The following is an 18547-nucleotide window of genomic DNA, read 5'->3' as shown; positions in this document are numbered from 1 at the left end:
CTTTTCACTCTTTTATTTTGGGTTTTTTTTTTTTTTTTTTTTTTTTTTGGTATCTGTCTAGTACCCTGTAACCAACTGATGGAGCTAACTGCCCAGCCAATGTCTTTTCACTCTTGATGGTATCATTTGAAGTCCGAAAGCTTTGAATTTTAAAGTTGAATTTATGTATTTTTTTTCTTTTGTTACTTGTGCTTTTGGTGTAGCGTAACTACCAATTTGAGATGACATAGTAAAATTATAATTCCTAGTTTTATAGTGATGTTACTGAGCCGTAACTCATATATTTATAATATAGTGTTTCCTTTTCTAAAAAATAAATAACATCTTAATTTTTTAATCTTGAAATTTCATAATCCTATGAAAGAAGTGTTTGAGTTGATTGAGCTTAAATATGCTCACTTAAAATGCTGGTTTATGGTTCTTTGAGAGTGTTGTGAAGGTAGAAATCATTCTTTTTATGTCTTTGTATACCCCTTATCAACCATTTCTTATGTGTCAGGCCCTCTATTTTGATACTTCATTTGTGTAATGTTACCTCATTTGACCATTTTAACTACTACTCAAGATTGGTGTGTTAGGTTCACATATATATAAAGAAGCTGAAGCTTGTAACATTCCCAAGCTCTTATAATTAGAAGATGACAAGCATGGATTTGAATCTAGATCTGTCATCTATATTGCTCATGTTCTTAACCGTATATCCCCTATTGCTCCGTCTTTTTTATATCTCCTTGAAGAGAGGGATGTTAGTATCTTATATAGTCTTATATATATTGGGCATTCAGTGCAAGTTTGAGTATTATGCTTTGTAAAAGCATTATTTCTGATAAACAGATAGGACACCAACAATGTAATAAAGTAAAGTAGGGCTGCCCATTTAGCTCACTTGGTTAGAATATGGTGCTGATAATACCAAGGTCAAGAGTTCAGATCCCCTTACTGGCCAAAAAAAGAAAAGGGAAAAAAAAGAAGATAAAATAGTGTGATAGCTGTAGTTAAGTTTTCAGCCAGTGAACTAAATTTGTCTCTGGAAGTTAAAGTGGAGTCTTTCCTTCTCTTGCATCATTATCTGTAGGAGATGCTGCAATCTAAAACACTTGACATTTAGAGGCAGGTTATTATTGGGGAAGGATAGAATACAACTTCTTGTTTAGTAATGCTGTTTACCCAAGTTCAAAGAGCAGAACTGCCACAGTGGCCCAGTGGAATGGAAAGAGCGGTGGTGTCAGGGTTATGTGACTCTAGTTCTTGGTCTCGCGGTTATACTATCTATCAGTATAACCTTGGGCAAGTCACTTTCCTTTTCTGATTTTGAGTTTCTTTTTTTGTATATTTGAGGGTTTAAAGTAAATGCCTAATGGTTCTCTGTTTTAAAATTCCCTGAAGTCAGAAAGCATCTCTGTCTTGCTCACTGCTGGATCCTTAGCACAGACTAGAGCTTGGTACATAGTATTAATGAGTATTTGTTCAGTGGCAATGGAACGTAATTTGACAGAACTGTGGTAGATGTCACTTTTTCTAGTTAGTTGCCATATGACCTTGCGCAAGTTTCTTAACATATCTGGACTTTAATTTCCTTGTCTGTAAAATGGAGATTAGAGATAAGATTACTTGCTTCCCATAGGGTTTATTATGAAGATGGAATGAGATAATGTATGTAAAGTATTTAGCACAATACCTGACACATAGTAATGCTCAAAAAGTTTGTTGTCCCTGAATTAATGTATGATCATTGTTTTTTGCCAGTTTCACTCATTCAGATCATCATAGTTTATTTTTTTAAAAGAGCTTTGAGTGAAATATTTACCTTAATTGGTTAGAACACAGTGTGATTATGAGAAAGTCATAGTTTTATCCCATTAGTGTCATTTAGCTTTTCTTCCTGCCATGACCTGTATCTCTAAGCCCAATCTCACCAAAGAGATCTGAATAGAAAGGGAAAGTAAAGAAATTAATGCAAATCTTTTGCCTCTACTTAGAAAACAATTTAAACCATATGTCACATTACTGACATGTTAGAAGAATAAACTTTATATGTGACAGAGGTATTACGTAAGCCTTAGGAGACCCCACTTTTTAAGGAACTCCTAAAAGTATGATTCTTTATCTTCCTTTCTAATTGCTTCTTGGTCAGAAATGGATCAGAAAGTCCATGGAGATGTGGATAGAAGGAAAATGTCCATGATAGATAGAGGATACAGGTCCACAATCTGTTAGTCAAAACCCTTAAGGTCTGATATATTTGGGAATTCCAAATTTTTCAGAATCTATAAAAATAATATGGTACATACATCATATATAACATAATCCCACAGTGGGATCTGTTCAGTTTCCAGTTATCAGACTAACATTTCTATAGTGAAATGCAGTACTCTAATATAAAGTGGTATAAATAGCCCATAAATAGCTTTACATCTGTTGAGATTAGGTTTTGCTGCCAAATTAATTTATTAAAAAACCTATGAGAAATCTAGAAATCTTTTGGTTTCCAAAAGTTTTTGGTTTGGGAATTTGCAGATACAAGATTGAAGACCTCATTTGCTCATAAAAATGTCATGCCTGTAGAAATTCTTGTGTAATAATAAATTTTAAGTCAGTGTTAGTTTTCTTTAACAGGTTTAAGTTTTCACTGTTTTTAGTTGCCTCTAAATAAAAAGAATTTATAGAATTTTAAGATCAGAAGAGATCTTTAAGCAGTGAATCATTAAAATCCTTTACAGGGGTCGGCCCGTGGCTCACTCGGGAGAGTGCAGCACTGGTAGCCCCGAGGCCACGGGATCCTATATAGGGATGGCCAGTGCACTCACTGGTTGAGCGTGGTGCCTACAACTCTGCTGAGGGTTACGATCCCCTTACCGGTCAGGGAAAAAAAAAAAAAAAAGATAATTTTTTTACAAGAGCAGTGTTGACCTTTTACTGTTTTATAATTTCTGTTGAACTTAAATTTTTGTTTTTGACGTACTGGGTTAAATTAAAGTTAGTGATGTATCTCTTTGTTGAGAGAAGTCTAATGTCTGTCAACTTTAAATGGAAAATTACGTGACCAGAAGCCTTTACTTGACTTTATATTTGAAAAGTATAATGGTACCATGAGAGTCCTCGCTTGCTTCTTCCTTAGAGGTACATAATGAGGTACATGCTTTGAGACTTTGTATTGTTCTAGGATATGCTGTATTTCATTGATTTGTAGGGTGCCTAGTTTTTATATTTTAATGTTTTAGAAAGTAGGATGAGTTACACCTATGAGGGTACTTCAAAGAGTTCGTGGACAAACAGAATTAAAAAAATATGAATCTCTCCATGAATTTTTTGAAGTACTCTCATATTGTTGGCCAGGTAGCTGTTGTGGTGTACTTTCACAGGCAGAACATCAAACCCAGCATCAAAACTTGAGGAATGGGGGTCATTGGCTTGGAAGAAAATCTGAGAGACATTAGTGGAGTTCTCTTCGAATCCTGAGGAACCAAATGGTTGTGAACAGTGGGTGTGAAAAAGAGCTTTGTACTCTACAGAGCCAGTCTGAGAGTTAATGGTGTTAGCTCTTTTATGGATTCTTTTATGAAACACTGCATTACTAGTGTTTTTGATACAACTCTTTGGGGGGAAAGAAAAGCTGTTGGTGAATCTGAATCAAAAAGTGATTCATAAGCATCGAACTCTGAATGCGAAGTAGGTTTAGTAGCACCTTAATCAATTTGTTTTGCTTATATTTTTCTTTTTATATATGTAAAAGGTGATATACTCATATGATAAAAATTCCAAGTCTAAAAGAATTCTTTTTTTTTTTTAAAGGTGACCAGTAAGGGGATCTTAACCCTTGGCTTGGTGTTGTCAGCCCCATGCTCTCCCAATTGAGCTAACCAGCCATCCCTATATAGGGATCCGAACCCGTGGCCTTGGTGTTATCAGCACCACACTCTACCAAGAGAGCCATGGGCCAACCCTTGAAAGAATTCTTTTAATAAGCAAAAATAAGAAGAAAGCAGTGTCATAGTTTAATAGTTTTTTTTTTTCTTTTATTGCTGGTATATAAAATAATGATGTGTCCAAATATAGTATGTCAAGTGACTGTTAGGCTAAATAAAATACGATTAAGTGAATGTATTGGATTAGATGAAATTTGATAGATTAAATTAATATCAAATTGGAATATTTGTCCACCATCTATAGGTGGTGCTATTGCTCTTCATCTAATTTTATTCTTCTTTTTTGGTACTTTCGTATTTTGTTTTTTCTTCATCTTCTTCATAGGAGCTTTTGTCTCTAGCTGGCAGTTGGCAGTGGACAGGCCTGTGAGCTTAACCTAGATCTTAGTCTTGAATTTCTTTCAGAATTTTCTCTTTACTACAAGGCCAGTGAAATTCAGAGAGACCCCATGCGAATTCTAGCAAAGAGATGCCGTTTTCCATTGCCTTGTATGTTGGCAAATGTGAGAAAGGCTATAGCATCTATTGACCCTCACTCTACTTTCTCAGGGTTGGCTCCTTTCTAAGGCAGGTATTTTCTAAGGAAATTTGGAGTGTGTTATATCACTACAGTAAGAAATATTAAATTTCTACTTGGGATACACATATAAACAAATACTGTTGAAAGTAAACTTTCACAATAATACTTTATCAATAAATAGTACTTATTAAATACTTCAGAAGTGCTGGTCTTAACCCAGTAGATGGGTTTTTATGATCCTCATGAGTTTCAACCCCCTTTTGAAAAACTATATATGTATGTATATATGTGTACATATGCATCTTTATTCTCACATGAATGAACTATTAGGAGTTATGGGTTGTAATCATAAGTTTTTGGCTAGTCCCTGCTTTATTGTTTGGGGAATTCAGTACAAAATTATTTTATTTTATAGGCTGGAGCATTGGATTTGCTGAAGGAGCTTAAGAATATTCCCATGACCCTGGAATTATTACAGGTATTTGCCTATATGTATCACAGTTTTTGAATAGGTAATTGTCATAAAATGATGAAACATCTTAAGTACCAATATAAATTTTTTTGTACTGTTTTGTTATGGTGTAAACCATTATTAAGTTCTGTTATTTTAAGATAGCAACATACTCATAAATGAATAATTAACTAAGTTGCCATTATAGAAAAATGTTGCCTTCCTTAAGAGTAAAACCTGAATCTCCAAGGTTGGCAGTGGCAGTGAAATCTCACTGTGAGAGTAGGTTGGACTCTTGGCTCTGATTTTGTCTCTCAGGATTTCACTTGGTCCATTATCAATAGCTGCTGCCAGCATGAAGCATCCAACAAGGGATTAATATCCAGAATACATAAGGAACTCAAATAGCTTAACAGTGAAATAACAAGTAACCCAATTAAAAAATGGGCAAAGGAGCTGAATAGATATTACTCAAAGGAAGATACACAAATGGCTAAAAGACATGAAAAAATGCTCATCATCACTAAGCATCAGGGAAGTGCAAATCAAAATCACACTGAGATATCATCTTACGCCAGTTATACTGGTCATTAACAAAAAGACAGAATAACAGATGCTGGCGAGGATGTGGAGAAAGGGGAACCCTTGTACACTGTTGGTGGGACCATAAATTAGTGCAGCCATTCTGGAAAACAGGATGGAGGTTCCTCAGACAACTACAGATAGAACTGCTATATGATCCAGCAGTCCTCCCTGCTGGGTGGATACCCAAAGGAATGGAAATCATCAAGTCAAAGGGATACCTGTACTCCCATGTTAATTGCAGCTCTGTTTATGGTAGCCAAGAGTTGGAACCAACCCAAATGTCCATCAACAGACAACTGGATAAGGAAAATGTGTTATATATACTTAATGGAATACCACTCTGCTGCAAAAAAGAATGAAATTTTGCTATTTGCAGCAGCACAGATGAACTTAGAAAAATTAAGTGAAATAATCCAGGCACAGAAAGAGGCATGTCTTCACTCATAAGGGGGAGCCAAAAAACAAAACAAAACAAACAAATAAATAAAAAGAACAAAAGAAAGACAGTGATCACAATAATTCCTTGAACTTTCAAAAGGAGCAAGCAGAACTGAGGCCACCGGAAGAGGGAAAGGGGAAGGGGAGGGAGGCTTAAGGGGGTATTGGTAAAGGGCCACAAAAAATGAATATATTGTGTAATGATAAAGATAGTAAGTATCCTGATTAGAGCATCACATATTGTATACAAGTATTGATATTCAACACTGTACCCCACAGATAAGTACAATCAATTATGTTTCAATAAAATGAAAAACAAAAGGAAATAAAAATAAAAAGGATTAAGAACTCCTCCTCTAAATGTAGACGCAAGGAGAAAGGAAGCGAGTCATGAAGTCCTACTTCTCAGTTCATGTTCCTGTCGAAGGGTCATCAGCTTCTCTTGGAAATAAACTGAGAGAAAACTTCCCTTTGAGAAAGTATCTTACCCACCTAGGTGTAACCTTATCCTGGCAGGCCTATGCAGGTAAAAATACATCAAAAACAACACAGTAATCCCAATGTTTATTTAAGAGATATGTATAGAGTTATAGAGGGTGTGGAGTTTGGATAGGGTTATTATTTATACCCCTCTCTAATTTTTTCATATAAGTGTACTTCTTAATCTGGTCACTTAATCTGGGATGTTCAGGAAAGCCTTCCTGTAGGTGAGAAAACTAAAGCTGAGTCTCAAAAGATGGGAATCTTAGCAGATAGGACAGAGAAGGGTATTCCAGCAGAGGAAGCTGTATGTGGAAGCAGTGTGGCATACTAGAAGTGAAGGTAAAGGAAGAGCGAGTCACATGGGTTGAAGACATAGGCAGGATGGCATGCAGGGCTTCATATGCGATCCCGAGAGAAGTACTACTGAAAGGTATTAGGCAGGAGGGGACATGACCAGATTTAGCCATTCAAAAAAAAGTGGGATGCTGGATACAGGAAGACTTGTTGACTAATGCAGTTACTCAGGCGAGCAGTGATGAGGGCTTGAACTAAGATATTAGTGCTAGAAATGGAAGAGGAATTTCTTTAATGATGGACAACATACAAGAATTGGTGGCTGATTGGGTGGGGGTGAAGGAGAGGAGGAATTTAGGAAGACTGATATTTTTGCTATGGTGACTGGGTAGATGGTACGATTTAATAGTATAGGAAAATTCAAGAAAGATGGTGTTAAGTTGGGGTTGAGGTGAGGAGATAAAGGATACTTTTGGATACACTAAGTTTTGAGATGCCTGTGAAACAAATATATGCAGATATCTGGTAAGGCAGTTGTTATGCCTTCTAGAACAGTACTGTCAAGTAGAACTTTCTGCAATGATGGAAAAGTTCATTGTCTGTCTAATATGGTAGCTACCAACCACATGAGGCTATTGAGTGCTTAAAATGTGACTGAAGAACTAAATTTTAAATTTTATTTAATTTTAATGAACTTTAATTTAAATAGGCATATGCATGAACCGTTCTAGAATATAGGAGAAAGGACCGGTTTAGGAAGTATTTGGGAGCTAACAGCATAGGGATGGATTAGATCTCTAGGAAGAAGGATAAACGGTGTTAGGATGTAATAGACTGGCTTAACTCAAATTGGAGAGTCCATCAGAGTTTACAATTAGGAGTGTGTAGGAAATTTCAGCAGAGAGAGTAGAATCTAATATGTATAGGTTGAAGGTGAGGAAGTAAACAGGAAGACAAATATTGTAATAGATTGGGCTAGTTTTGTAAGTTTTTTATATACATAAATTCTTTCAGTAATTATTTATTAAGTGCCTGCTGTGTGCTAGGTATTATTCTGCATGCTGAATATATTGGTGAACAAGACAAAGTCCCTGTCCTGATGGAACTTATTGAAAGGATAGTAAACATAGCTGTGTGTTTCTTTTTTCTTTTTCTTAACAGCTTTATTGAGATAAAATTCACATACTGTACAATTCACTCATTTCAAGTGTACTATTCAGAGGTTTTTAGTATATTAAAAGAATTCTGCGTGTTTCTTTTTTCTTTTTCTTAACAGCTTTATTGAGATAAAATTCACATACCGTACAATTCACTCATTTCAAGTGTACTATTCAGAGGTTTTTAGTATATTAAAAGAATTCTGCTACCATCACCACAATCAATTTTAGAACATTTTTATCACCCTAAAAAGATACCCTGTACTCATTACTCCCCACTTCCCCCCAACAGGTTCCCCTCTTTCTGCCCTAGGTAACTACTTTGTATAGATTTGCCTGTTCTAGAGATTTTGTATAAGTGGAATCATACAATATGTGACCTTTTGTGTCTGGCCACTTTCACTTAGCATAATGTTTTCAAGGTCCATCCATGTTGTAGTATATATCAGGATTTTATTCTTTTTTATGGCTGAATAATATTCCATTTATGGATATACCACATCATGTTTATCCATTTGTCAGTTGACAGACACTTGTTTGCTTCTCCTTTTTTGGCTGTTATGAATCAGAACCGTGGGCAAAGACACATTTTTTCTCTGCTAGAGTTTCACAATGTATAGTTTATCTTAAAAACTTTCATTAGTTCTGTAATCAAGAAAGCTGTTTAACCATACAATTCCTAAAATTACTTGTGTACAAAATACTTTTTTTATAGCCCATCTAATACATCCTGTAAATCTTAGCATACCAGTTTTAGGAGAAATCCTTAGAGTCTAGGGAATTCTTAGAGGCAAATCCAGACTTGGTTATCCAAATAAATAGCTTCAGAATTCTCTCCTCTGTCCACTTTCTCCCATTCTCCCCAAAATAACCCCTAAAGGAAAAAAAATCTACCTCAAATCTTTGTTTTTCACTCTACGTTAGCATCCTCATTTCTTATTTTAACTGTACAATCTCTTCCTTAAATAAGCATGTTTATTACAGATAACAAAACCCATACTGAGAATGTAGTTAGGTGCCAAGCAGGATGATCACTGATTTTTCAGTAATCAACACATCCTGTGATAATTAAAGAGCAGTCATTCAACAGTGCATAATTTTTTCATCCTTTCCTTCTACCTTTGCTTTCTTGCAAGCCCCTGCTAAAATGCCATCTTTTTTTTGCCAATCCATGTCAATAGTACTCTTCAGAACTACATTAGTACCTCTAGTTATTTCCTCCACTCATTCAAAAAAGTAGGATTTTCTCCCCCAAACTTGCCTTGTTAATCCCAAAACGTTGTGGGGATTTAGAATTGTGGGTCCCTTTTATTTTTCTGCTATTAAACCTTATCTGCTTTGCTCAGCTTTCCAAGAGATGTAACGCAGGACACACTAGTCAACCACATATTCTAAATTCTTTTTTGTTTTTGGCTGCTGGCTGGTAAGGGACTCCGAATCCTTGACCTTGGTGTTATAACACCATGCTTTAACTGACTAAGCTAACCGGCCAGTCTTCTAAATTTTTGAACAAAGCTTCTGTCCTGAATCTGTCTTTTTGTTGAGAAGGTTGAATAATTTAGATTAAATACCTATTTATTTTTCTGCCTGAAAGTTTACAGCAGGGATTCTCTTCTTTTTTTTTTTTGCCACTAAGAATTTCTTTTGTTATTTCTTTCTTCCATAGGCCATATGTTTTGAAAGATCTACTAACAACTTGAACTTACTAAATAATTTACAATTTTTTATAGGTCATTCGTAATTGGGCTGTCATAGCTTTTGTGCTCTTTGAGCAGTTTGAAAGCTGTTGATGGGTTGAAAAAAGCATGGACTTTGGACGTGGACAACCTGGATTAAAATCACAGTTTTGTCAATTAGTAATGGTGTAATGCTGGACAACTTACTTATTTGTACTTCCAGTCTCTTCATCTTTAGAAATAAAGATAATGATCTCAACTTTGAAGTGTTGTTAGGAAGATTAATGAATGTGAATGTTCCTGGCATAATCTTGAGCATATACTGTTACCACTTGTTAAGTTTTATCTATATTCTGTGAAGTCCATTTTAATATCCGTGATTATATGCTGATTACAGGCCCCCCCAAATGCTCTTTAAATCCCTGTGGGTGGTAGTTTTTGTTTGGGTATCCTCATTGTAAGTTGCAGTAAGTGCTCTATGAAATAATCTATGTAGAAGAATGTATAGAAACAAAAAGTGTATATATTAGTCATGATGGCTTAAGCCTGCCTTATATACAGATACAACATTTTATATTTTACCCTGCCTTATTTCTTGTGGGAAGACTGATCTCATTTCACTAGTTAACCAGTCTTAGTATAATAGCAAATTGTTTGCTTGCAGATCTCAGTGATAAGAACATTGATGAGTCCAATGTTTGATCTATATTGTGCTATTATAAGAATTCAAATAATTGAAGTTTTTTAATTCTAAAATATAAACAGGAATGTGGAGAGAAGAAAATGTGGGTAAAATACTAAGTTGTTTTAAATAAAATTGGTGACAAATTTCTTTGTTGTTGCCTTGCAGTCCACAAGAATTGGAATGTCAGTTAATGCTATTCGCAAGCAGAGTACAGATGAAGAAGTTACGTCTTTAGCAAAGTCTCTCATCAAATCCTGGAAAAAGTTATTAGGTATAATTGATCTTGCCTTATATGTGTTTATGATGTTCTAGCTTATTCAAACAGTTGGCTATTGCATTTTTTTCTCTATGAATCTGGATGTACTGAAATCCATGCCTTGTAATAAGGGTAAGGGGGGTTAATTTGAACTTCTTGAGGGTTTTGCTTTTTAGGCTAGTCAAATTTAGCTTTTTTGACTTTTGACACTTATAACTGGATAGGCTGTTACTTAGAGAAGAATTTTCTCCCAAGGGAAAAGTGGTGCATACTTTTTGAAATGTTTTTTGGAATAATTCTTTAACTTGCAGAACACTTGCAAGAATAATAAAAATAACTCACGTGTATCCTTTATCCAGATCATCAGTTTTTAATATTTGCCAAATTTATTGTGTTCTCTCTCTTTTGCTGTCTTTTTTTATATGTATATACACACACAACTTATTTTTTCTGAACCATTTGAGAATAGATTGAATATATCATGTTCTTTTGTCCTTTAATAAACTTAAGTGTGTATTTCCTTAGAACAATTTTATTTTCTTATGAAACCATAGTTTAAGAAATTTAATATTGGTACAGTACTTTAATCTACAGTCCATGTTTCAGTTTTATCAGTTGTCCCGATAATGTCCTTTATAGTTTTTTTTTCGCCTCCTTCAGAACAAGATCCAGTCTAGGAGCACATATCTAGTTTCCTAATCTGGAATAGCTCTTAAGACTTTGTCTTTTATGACATTGACATTTTGAAGAATATAAGTACCTTTCTCATGTTTGTATTCATTCATTCATTCATTCATGGTGGCTGGCTGGTATGTGGATCTGAGCCCTTGACATGGGTTCCATTTATTTTTTAATAGCATGTTCCTTATTTGGGGTTTATCTGCTGTTTTCTCATGATTAGATCAGGTTGTGCATCCACAGTTCAAATTCTATGTAAGAATGTTATATTCTTCTTAAGGTATCAAATCCAAAGGCATTGATGATGGTAATTTTGAGAACTCTGTCAAGGTTACTGTATGGTTTATTATTTTTCCTCTTGTAATTAATAGCCATTCTGTGGGAGACACTTTTAAGACCCTGAAACTATTGCGTGCCTTGTCAGATCTTCCTCCTCCCCTCCAATTTAGTATCCATCAATTCTTGCCCAAGCCAGTCTTTATAGTGATGGTTACAAGACTGTGATTTTCTAACTCCTTCACTTTAATATTTATAAATCATCGTTCTGTGAGAAAGAACCCTCCTTTAACCCCCCCCCCCCAACACACACTTATTTATCTATTATTAGTGTGGACTTGTGGATTCCTATTTTATATGATGGATGGTGATCCATTCTCATTTATTTTGATATTCACATTATCCCAGATTTGGCCAGTGGGCACCCCTTCAAACTGGTTTCTGTGTCCTCTTGAGAAGCCTTCTTCAGTTTTTTGAACACTTTCTTAACATTCTAGCACCACAACATGTATTGGGCTCATCTGTCTTCCCTGCCTCAGTCCTGGAATCAGCCATTTCTCTAAGCAGCTATCAACCTTATTTGGAAGAGAAAACAGGAAAAGTGAACCTTTTAAAATTTCAAAGACAACAGTAATAAGAAATCTATTTCTCACAAGAGCTTGGAAACTAGGAACTAAAAATTGTAAAGCATATAAAATTTAAAAAGTCTGGTCTTAAGAAAACTAAATGTAATACATGATCCTGTGTTGAACTCTGGACCAGAAAATAAAATATTACTATAAAGATCATTACTGTGAAAATTGGCAGAATTTGTATAAAGTCTGTCGATAAGTTAACAATATTATACTATTGTTAAATTTACTGATTTATTTGCTGTGATATAAATGAATATCTTTATTCCTTCTTAGGAAGTACATAGTGAAGTATTTAAAGGTAAAAGAGCATGATGCCTGCTATTTTTTTTTCAAATGGTTCAAAAGAAACATGTCTATGCATGAGTATGTATGAATGTGTGTGTATATGCACGCATGTATGTGTATATGCGGGGTAATGAAGGAAGGAATGAATGAGAAAGCAAATGTGCCAGAATGTGAACAATTGGGGAATCTGAGTAAAATGTATATGGAAGTTCTTTGTACTATTATTACATTTTTGCCAGTTTGAAATTGTTTCCAAGTAAGAAACAATTGGGGTTTTTTTTGGGTGGGGGGAAGGGGGTGGAGAGGAACAGGTAAAGGGGCATGAAAATCAAGTACAATGTATTTTGAGAAGTAAAATTAAATTAAATTAAATTTTTTAAAAAAAGTTGGGTTTTTTGGGCTGGCCTGGTGATGCACTGCTACAGTGCACCGCTTGGGAGCGTGGTGGCGCTCCCGCCGAGGGTTCGGATCCCACATACAGACCGGCCGCTCACTGGCTGAGCGAGGTGCGGGCGCAACACCGAGGGTTGCGATCCCATTGCCGGTCCCGGTCCGGTACGGGCGCGACACTGAGGGTTGCGATCCGTTGCTGGTCACGAAAAAAGACAAAAAGGAAAGAAAAAAAAAAAGTTGGGTTTTTTAAAGGTCTGGTCTTTAAAGACAAGTAGAAACTCTAGGTTTATAGTTCATTTAACTTTTAAATTTAATTTCATATTCTAAAGTAATCAAAGTCATGGAAAGTTAACTGAGAACCATATACATATATTTTTAATTTTAGAAAGATGCTTTACATTTTGTGGGAGAAAAGAGTGAACATTGCAGTTATGCTCATTTAATCTTAAATTTAATTGAAGGTATCTAATTTCAGTTCAGGTTCTCCTTTTAAAACTTTTTTATGTTAAAAGATTCACATGTTCATTAAATAAAATTTGGAGAGTTGGAGGGAAAAACAGTCATCCTTAGTCTGTCTCTGAATGCAATCATCAGTTAGTATCTTGTTGCATTTCTTAAGATATAATAGGCATTGCCTTGTGTTAATGCATTTAATCCTCACAACAATTCAGTGTGATAGGTGCTATGATAATCTTCATTTTATGGCAAGGAAACTGAGACTTGAGTGGTTAAGTAACTTGCACACAATTGGATTGATGGTGAAAATAGCCAAGCTGAGATCTGATTGCAGACACAGTCTGAGTCCAGAGCTGGAGCACTTCATTCTCTGCCAGCTGTTCTGTATTGCCCACAATACTGTATCAGGTAGTAGTAATGTTTTAAAGGCTGTTCATGTCAGCCTCTTACTGCTCTGCTTTCCAAAAGGATTTCACTGATTCATTGTGCCACATCAGTTTTACTGCCCCCTTGGCAGCACTGGATTCTTGATAGATCATATGTCATTTTTATATCACCTTTCACTTTTAATTGCTTTCTACCCTATTACTTTTGGACTATTTCTTAGTCCTTGCCATATGTCATTATTAATCTTTTGTTTTCTTCCTCACATTATTGTAGCATCTTTAGGCTTTGGGGTCTTCAAGGTGAATTCTAGAGAATAACAGGGAGCAGTAAAATTAATGTGTGAAAACTAAAATGTACACTCACATCATATCATAAAGGGCTTGAACTGTATTTTAGGTTTGGTAAACCTAAACTTTACAAGATAAGTTCTACAGTTGTGATTTGGACTATTCTCTATCAGTGATTATCATCCAGATGGCATTTTAGAGTTGTCTGGGGAACTTTAAAAAATTATGATGCTTGTGCCTTACTGCCAGGGATTTGGCAATCTGGATTGGAGCTTGGCATGAGGATATCTTTAAAAGTTCCCTAGATGATCCTAATATCCAGTTGAATATATTTTATTTTGTATTCTATATAGGGAAATGTGAAGAGTTGAAAGAATTATTTGTGTAACCTTTATTACTTATGTAGGGAGCAAAATATAGATAAATTTGGTAATTTATAAAGTAGTCCCAAACATTTTCTGGACCTAGCTTCAAGGCTGTTTTGATTGATTTAAACGTGAATGTTTCTTGTCGGTGCTAAAATATTGCATTAACTCAACCTATTTTAAGTACATTATTTCACAGTGTCTAATTGCTTACCTCTTAAGTCTTAAAGCCTGTGCACTCTGTGTTACTTTACAGGTCATTTAAGTTAGAAGAGGTGTTAGGTAGGTCTTACTAATCCTGAGATATTTTCTGTGAAAATGTTCTTTGTTTACTATCATGGAAATATTTATTTGGGGTACCTTCCTAAATTTTTTGACTTCATGAAAAGTTATTAAAGCAATATTGCTATATGTAATTTGTGCTTTCATTTTAAAGATGACTGATATTTTTTTCATATTCTTTCTTTTGTTCTGTATACTTTCTTCCCTTTTAGGTTCCCATTGGCATATAAGTTTGTAGTTCCCACCAAGTGAGAGAATTTATTTGGGAGTGCTAACTGAACATACATATGAAAAATACCCAAGTACATATGTTAATAGAATAACTTGCATAAACTTCATTTACTTTGGGTAATTTAGGATTTTAGGAGTGTGTGTGTGTGTGCGTGTGTGTGTGTGCGCGCGCGCGCGTGCATGTGTGCATGTGTGTGTGTGCGTGTGTGTGCGTGTGTGTGTGTGTGTGCGCGCGCGCGCGTGCATGTGTGCATGTGTATGTAAATGGCCTAACATGTAGTATTTCAGTTCTTTTTTTTAACAAATGCTAACAATTTAGGGATTTCATAAATTTTCAGATGGACCATCAACTGATAAAGACCCTGAAGAAAAGAAAAAAGAACCTACAGTTACATCACAGAATAGTCCTGAAGCAAGAGAAGAAAGGTATTTAGCTTTATGGAAATTCATTTATGTTGAAAGTCATAGATTATTTTACCTGCTCCATCACTTTCTCAGTGGTCTTATGATCCCATACCTGCACTCCTCTTTATATTTTCTAATCAAACAGAGCCAGTAAATGTATATAGACAAATATTCTAAAGTTTTTAAAATTTTTTAAAAAGATTTCCTGAAAATTTAAGAGAGAGGTAGAAGACATTGTATAAATATGAAGAAATTACTTACATTGTATTCAACCAATTTAATTGAACGGGATTGCTGGGATAGGGACTGATATAATTGATAGTGAAAGTAGTTATTAGGGATTCAAATGGTTACTTCCTCTGTTTACCACATTTCTTATTTAGATTTATTTCAGCTCTGGATCTCATTCTCCTTTTTATGTTTCTTTTTTCCTTCCAAATTTAGCTATTTCTTATAAGAACTTAAAATGTGAAGTTCAGTAGTGAAGGGTTCAAATTGTTCCTCAGTTCCTATAAGGTCTTTGCATTTATTCTTTCCTGTCACATATGAACTGCTCGGTATCCAACATGTTGCGGTAGTAGGTAATATGTGTAGTAGATTAAATATGAACAGTTCCTCTGTTCTTGGAAGCAGTTCCTCTGTTCCTGTAGTTAACAATTGACATTGATTGAGAGCAGTGGTTCTCAAAGTGTGACCCCTGTAAGAGCAGGGAGCCTGACAACTTGTTAGAAATGAAGATTCTCAGTCCTCATCCTGGAATTATTGAATCAGGAGTTCTGACGGAGGGGCCCAGAAATCTGTTTTTTAACAAGGTCTTCAGGTGATTCTGATGCATTCCAGTTTTAGAACCTCTGCTTTAGAGCAGTGGCTTCCAGACTCTGTTGTCCCTTAACTTTTTTGTTTTCTTTAATTGAAAAGTATTGGTTATACATATTTGTGGGGTACAGGGTTGAATATCAGTACATGTATACAGTGTGTGATAACCAAATCAGGCTAATAAGCATATTCATCATTACAAAACTTAATCATTTCTTTGTGATAAGGATATTTGATCTCTCTTCTAGCCATTTGATAACATGCAGTAAGTTATTGTTAATTATAATGTCCAGCTTGACTGTACACCAACAGAACTTATTTTTCCTATCTAGCTGTTTTGTGTCCATTAACCAACCTCTCACTAACCCTCCCCCACTTTCCTACCTCTAGTAACCATAGTTCTGCTCTCTTCTGAAAGTTATCCCTGAACTTTTGACTACTGTGTACCCATATAGAGATTTAGAGGTATTTAGGACTTTAAAGCTTTACCTATTTTAACTTTTTATCTCAATATTTTCACAGAATTTATATACATTTCTCATTTTTTTAGTAGCTCTATTAATATACCATACACTGTTATTTTATATGTTAGTATTAACTAGATGTTAAAAGAAGTAAGCCAAAGGTAGGGTTAAACGACAGTCATTAATAAAATTTATGCAGTTTTTTCTAACTTTTAATTCTGAGATAATTTTAGACTTTCAGAAAATTGTAAGAATAGTTCAAAGAACTCCCATAATTCCTTTATCCAGTTGCACCAATTATATTTATATATATAAGAGTACTTCAAAAAGTTCATGGAAAGTTCACTGGTATTATCTTTTAATTCTGTTTTTCTATGAACTTTTTGAAGTACCCTCATATATGTATATGTGTGTTTATATACACACATGAACTAATTTTATTTTGAACCAAATAAGTGATTTGCAGACATTATGCCTCTTAGGCTGCCAAATACATCAATGTGTATTTTCTAAGAACAAAGAGGTTTTCTTACCTATAACCACTACAACTGTCTATATCAGGAAATTAACATTTTTTAAAAACTGTATTTATTAATATTATTTTTTTAAATTCTGAGACGTTGTGGAGCAGATCGGGGGAGGGGGAGATGGGAAGGGGGAAGGAAATAGGGTGGGAGGAGTAGGAAGGGGGGGTGTCGGTTGACGTTCATGGCACCCCCCTCATTCCGGCAGGGAAGACCAGGGGCCTCTGGCTGTGGCTCAGTGGTTGTCACTGGGCTGGGTTGCAGATGTCAGCAGGGTGTGGCTGAAGCCCCCAACCTTCCCCCATCCCTGGCTTGGGAGCCCGGAGGGCTTCTGGTCCTTCTAGGTTTTATAGGTGTTCTTTGGTGGTGTTAGACCTATACTAGTTAATATCAGACTTTGTCTCTTATCTGTAGGTATTTTGTTTTTTCTTTCAGTTCTGTGTTGGATTATTCACTGTTCCCAAAACTAAACCTCTGCACTGGAACTAATCTGTTGTCCTTTGCTTACTTCTAAAATGGGGGAACTTCCTGTGGGGACCAGCACTTGAGCCCTGTAGTTGAGCTAAATTGCCGCTTTGCTGCTGATTCCCTGGGGAAGCCTTTTTATGCAGCGCAGGTTTTAATTGTTGACCTTGTATGTCCTTTGGATCTTGTGAGGTCCAGTACACCTGTGTTGTTTGGAAGCTCTGGTCTGGGCCTGAGACTTTTCAGCAAACTGCACACTGTGCAGATGTGTATTCCTGACCAGTCTCCACTGAGTGGTCCTGCACTGATTGGGGGCAGATCAGTTGTCCATGCTGTGCCACAGTGTTCCCCAGGCAGGCCCATCTCCCCCATCCCCCATACTCCAAACACTTCCCATAGGATGGGCTGTGCTGCAGTCCTTTGTGATGACTCGCATGCCTCTGAGTGGCTCCTTTTTTCAGTTGTTTGTGGCTCTTCGCTGCTATGTGGGTCCACCAGAACCCTGTTAGTGGTTTTGATGGCCTGGGGGCCACCAAGGCTCTCTTCTCCCCCACTGCCTCCAAGCAACTTCATAGGAATGGCACAGTAGTGGCTTTTGTCATTTCTTGCTCTGTACACTCACCAGCTCAAGACTTGAAGTGGCTGGGGCTCAAAATGGTGGGATTGATCCTTTCTTCCTCTCATCGTGGCTTCTCCTGCCTTCATGAACTCCATGGGTCTCTCCTTCTCTTCCCCCGAGCTCTAGCAGCCCAGCTTGGCTGTTGTTGCTTTTTAATAGTTGTAAATTGGTTGATTTGTGGGAGTGAGTGACACTGGGGACTGTCTATTCCACCATCTTGATAGCCACCTTCAAGAAATCAACATTGATACAGTACTTTTTTCTAATCTAGAGACCTTATTTGTATTTTAGCATTTGTCCCAGTAATGTATTTTATTGCAGAGGAAAAAGATTTTTCCAAAATATTCAGAACACATATTGCATATAGTTATCATATTTGCTTAGTTTCCTTTAATCTGCAATAGTTCCACAGTCTGTCATTTGTCTTTTCATGACCTTGATATTTTTGAAAAGTACAGGCCATATTTATGAATTTTTTTTTTTTTTTTTTTTTTTTTGTCTTTTTTTT

At 35.8% G+C, this 18547-nt stretch overlaps 1 protein-coding gene across 1 annotated transcript in view; it reads left to right on the top strand.

Annotated features, from left to right (window-relative positions):
* Positions 1-4866: 4866 nt before the first annotated feature.
* Positions 4867-18547, top strand: part of TCEA1 (transcription elongation factor A (SII), 1) — a 29730-nt gene continuing 16049 nt past the window's right edge. The window contains exons 1-3 of the mRNA XM_008572056.1: positions 4867-4924; positions 10381-10486; positions 15085-15172. Coding sequence (XP_008570278.1) covers positions 4904-4924; positions 10381-10486; positions 15085-15172 — 215 coding nt within the window. The 5' untranslated portion in view covers positions 4867-4903. The remainder of the gene's footprint in view (positions 4925-10380; positions 10487-15084; positions 15173-18547) is intronic.

Source organism: Galeopterus variegatus, unplaced genomic scaffold (genome assembly GCF_000696425.1).
Source record: "Galeopterus variegatus unplaced genomic scaffold, G_variegatus-3.0.2 Scaffold750, whole genome shotgun sequence".
Classification (NCBI taxonomy): domain Eukaryota; kingdom Metazoa; phylum Chordata; class Mammalia; order Dermoptera; family Cynocephalidae; genus Galeopterus; species Galeopterus variegatus.
This window is presented reverse-complemented; position numbering and strand designations above follow the sequence as displayed.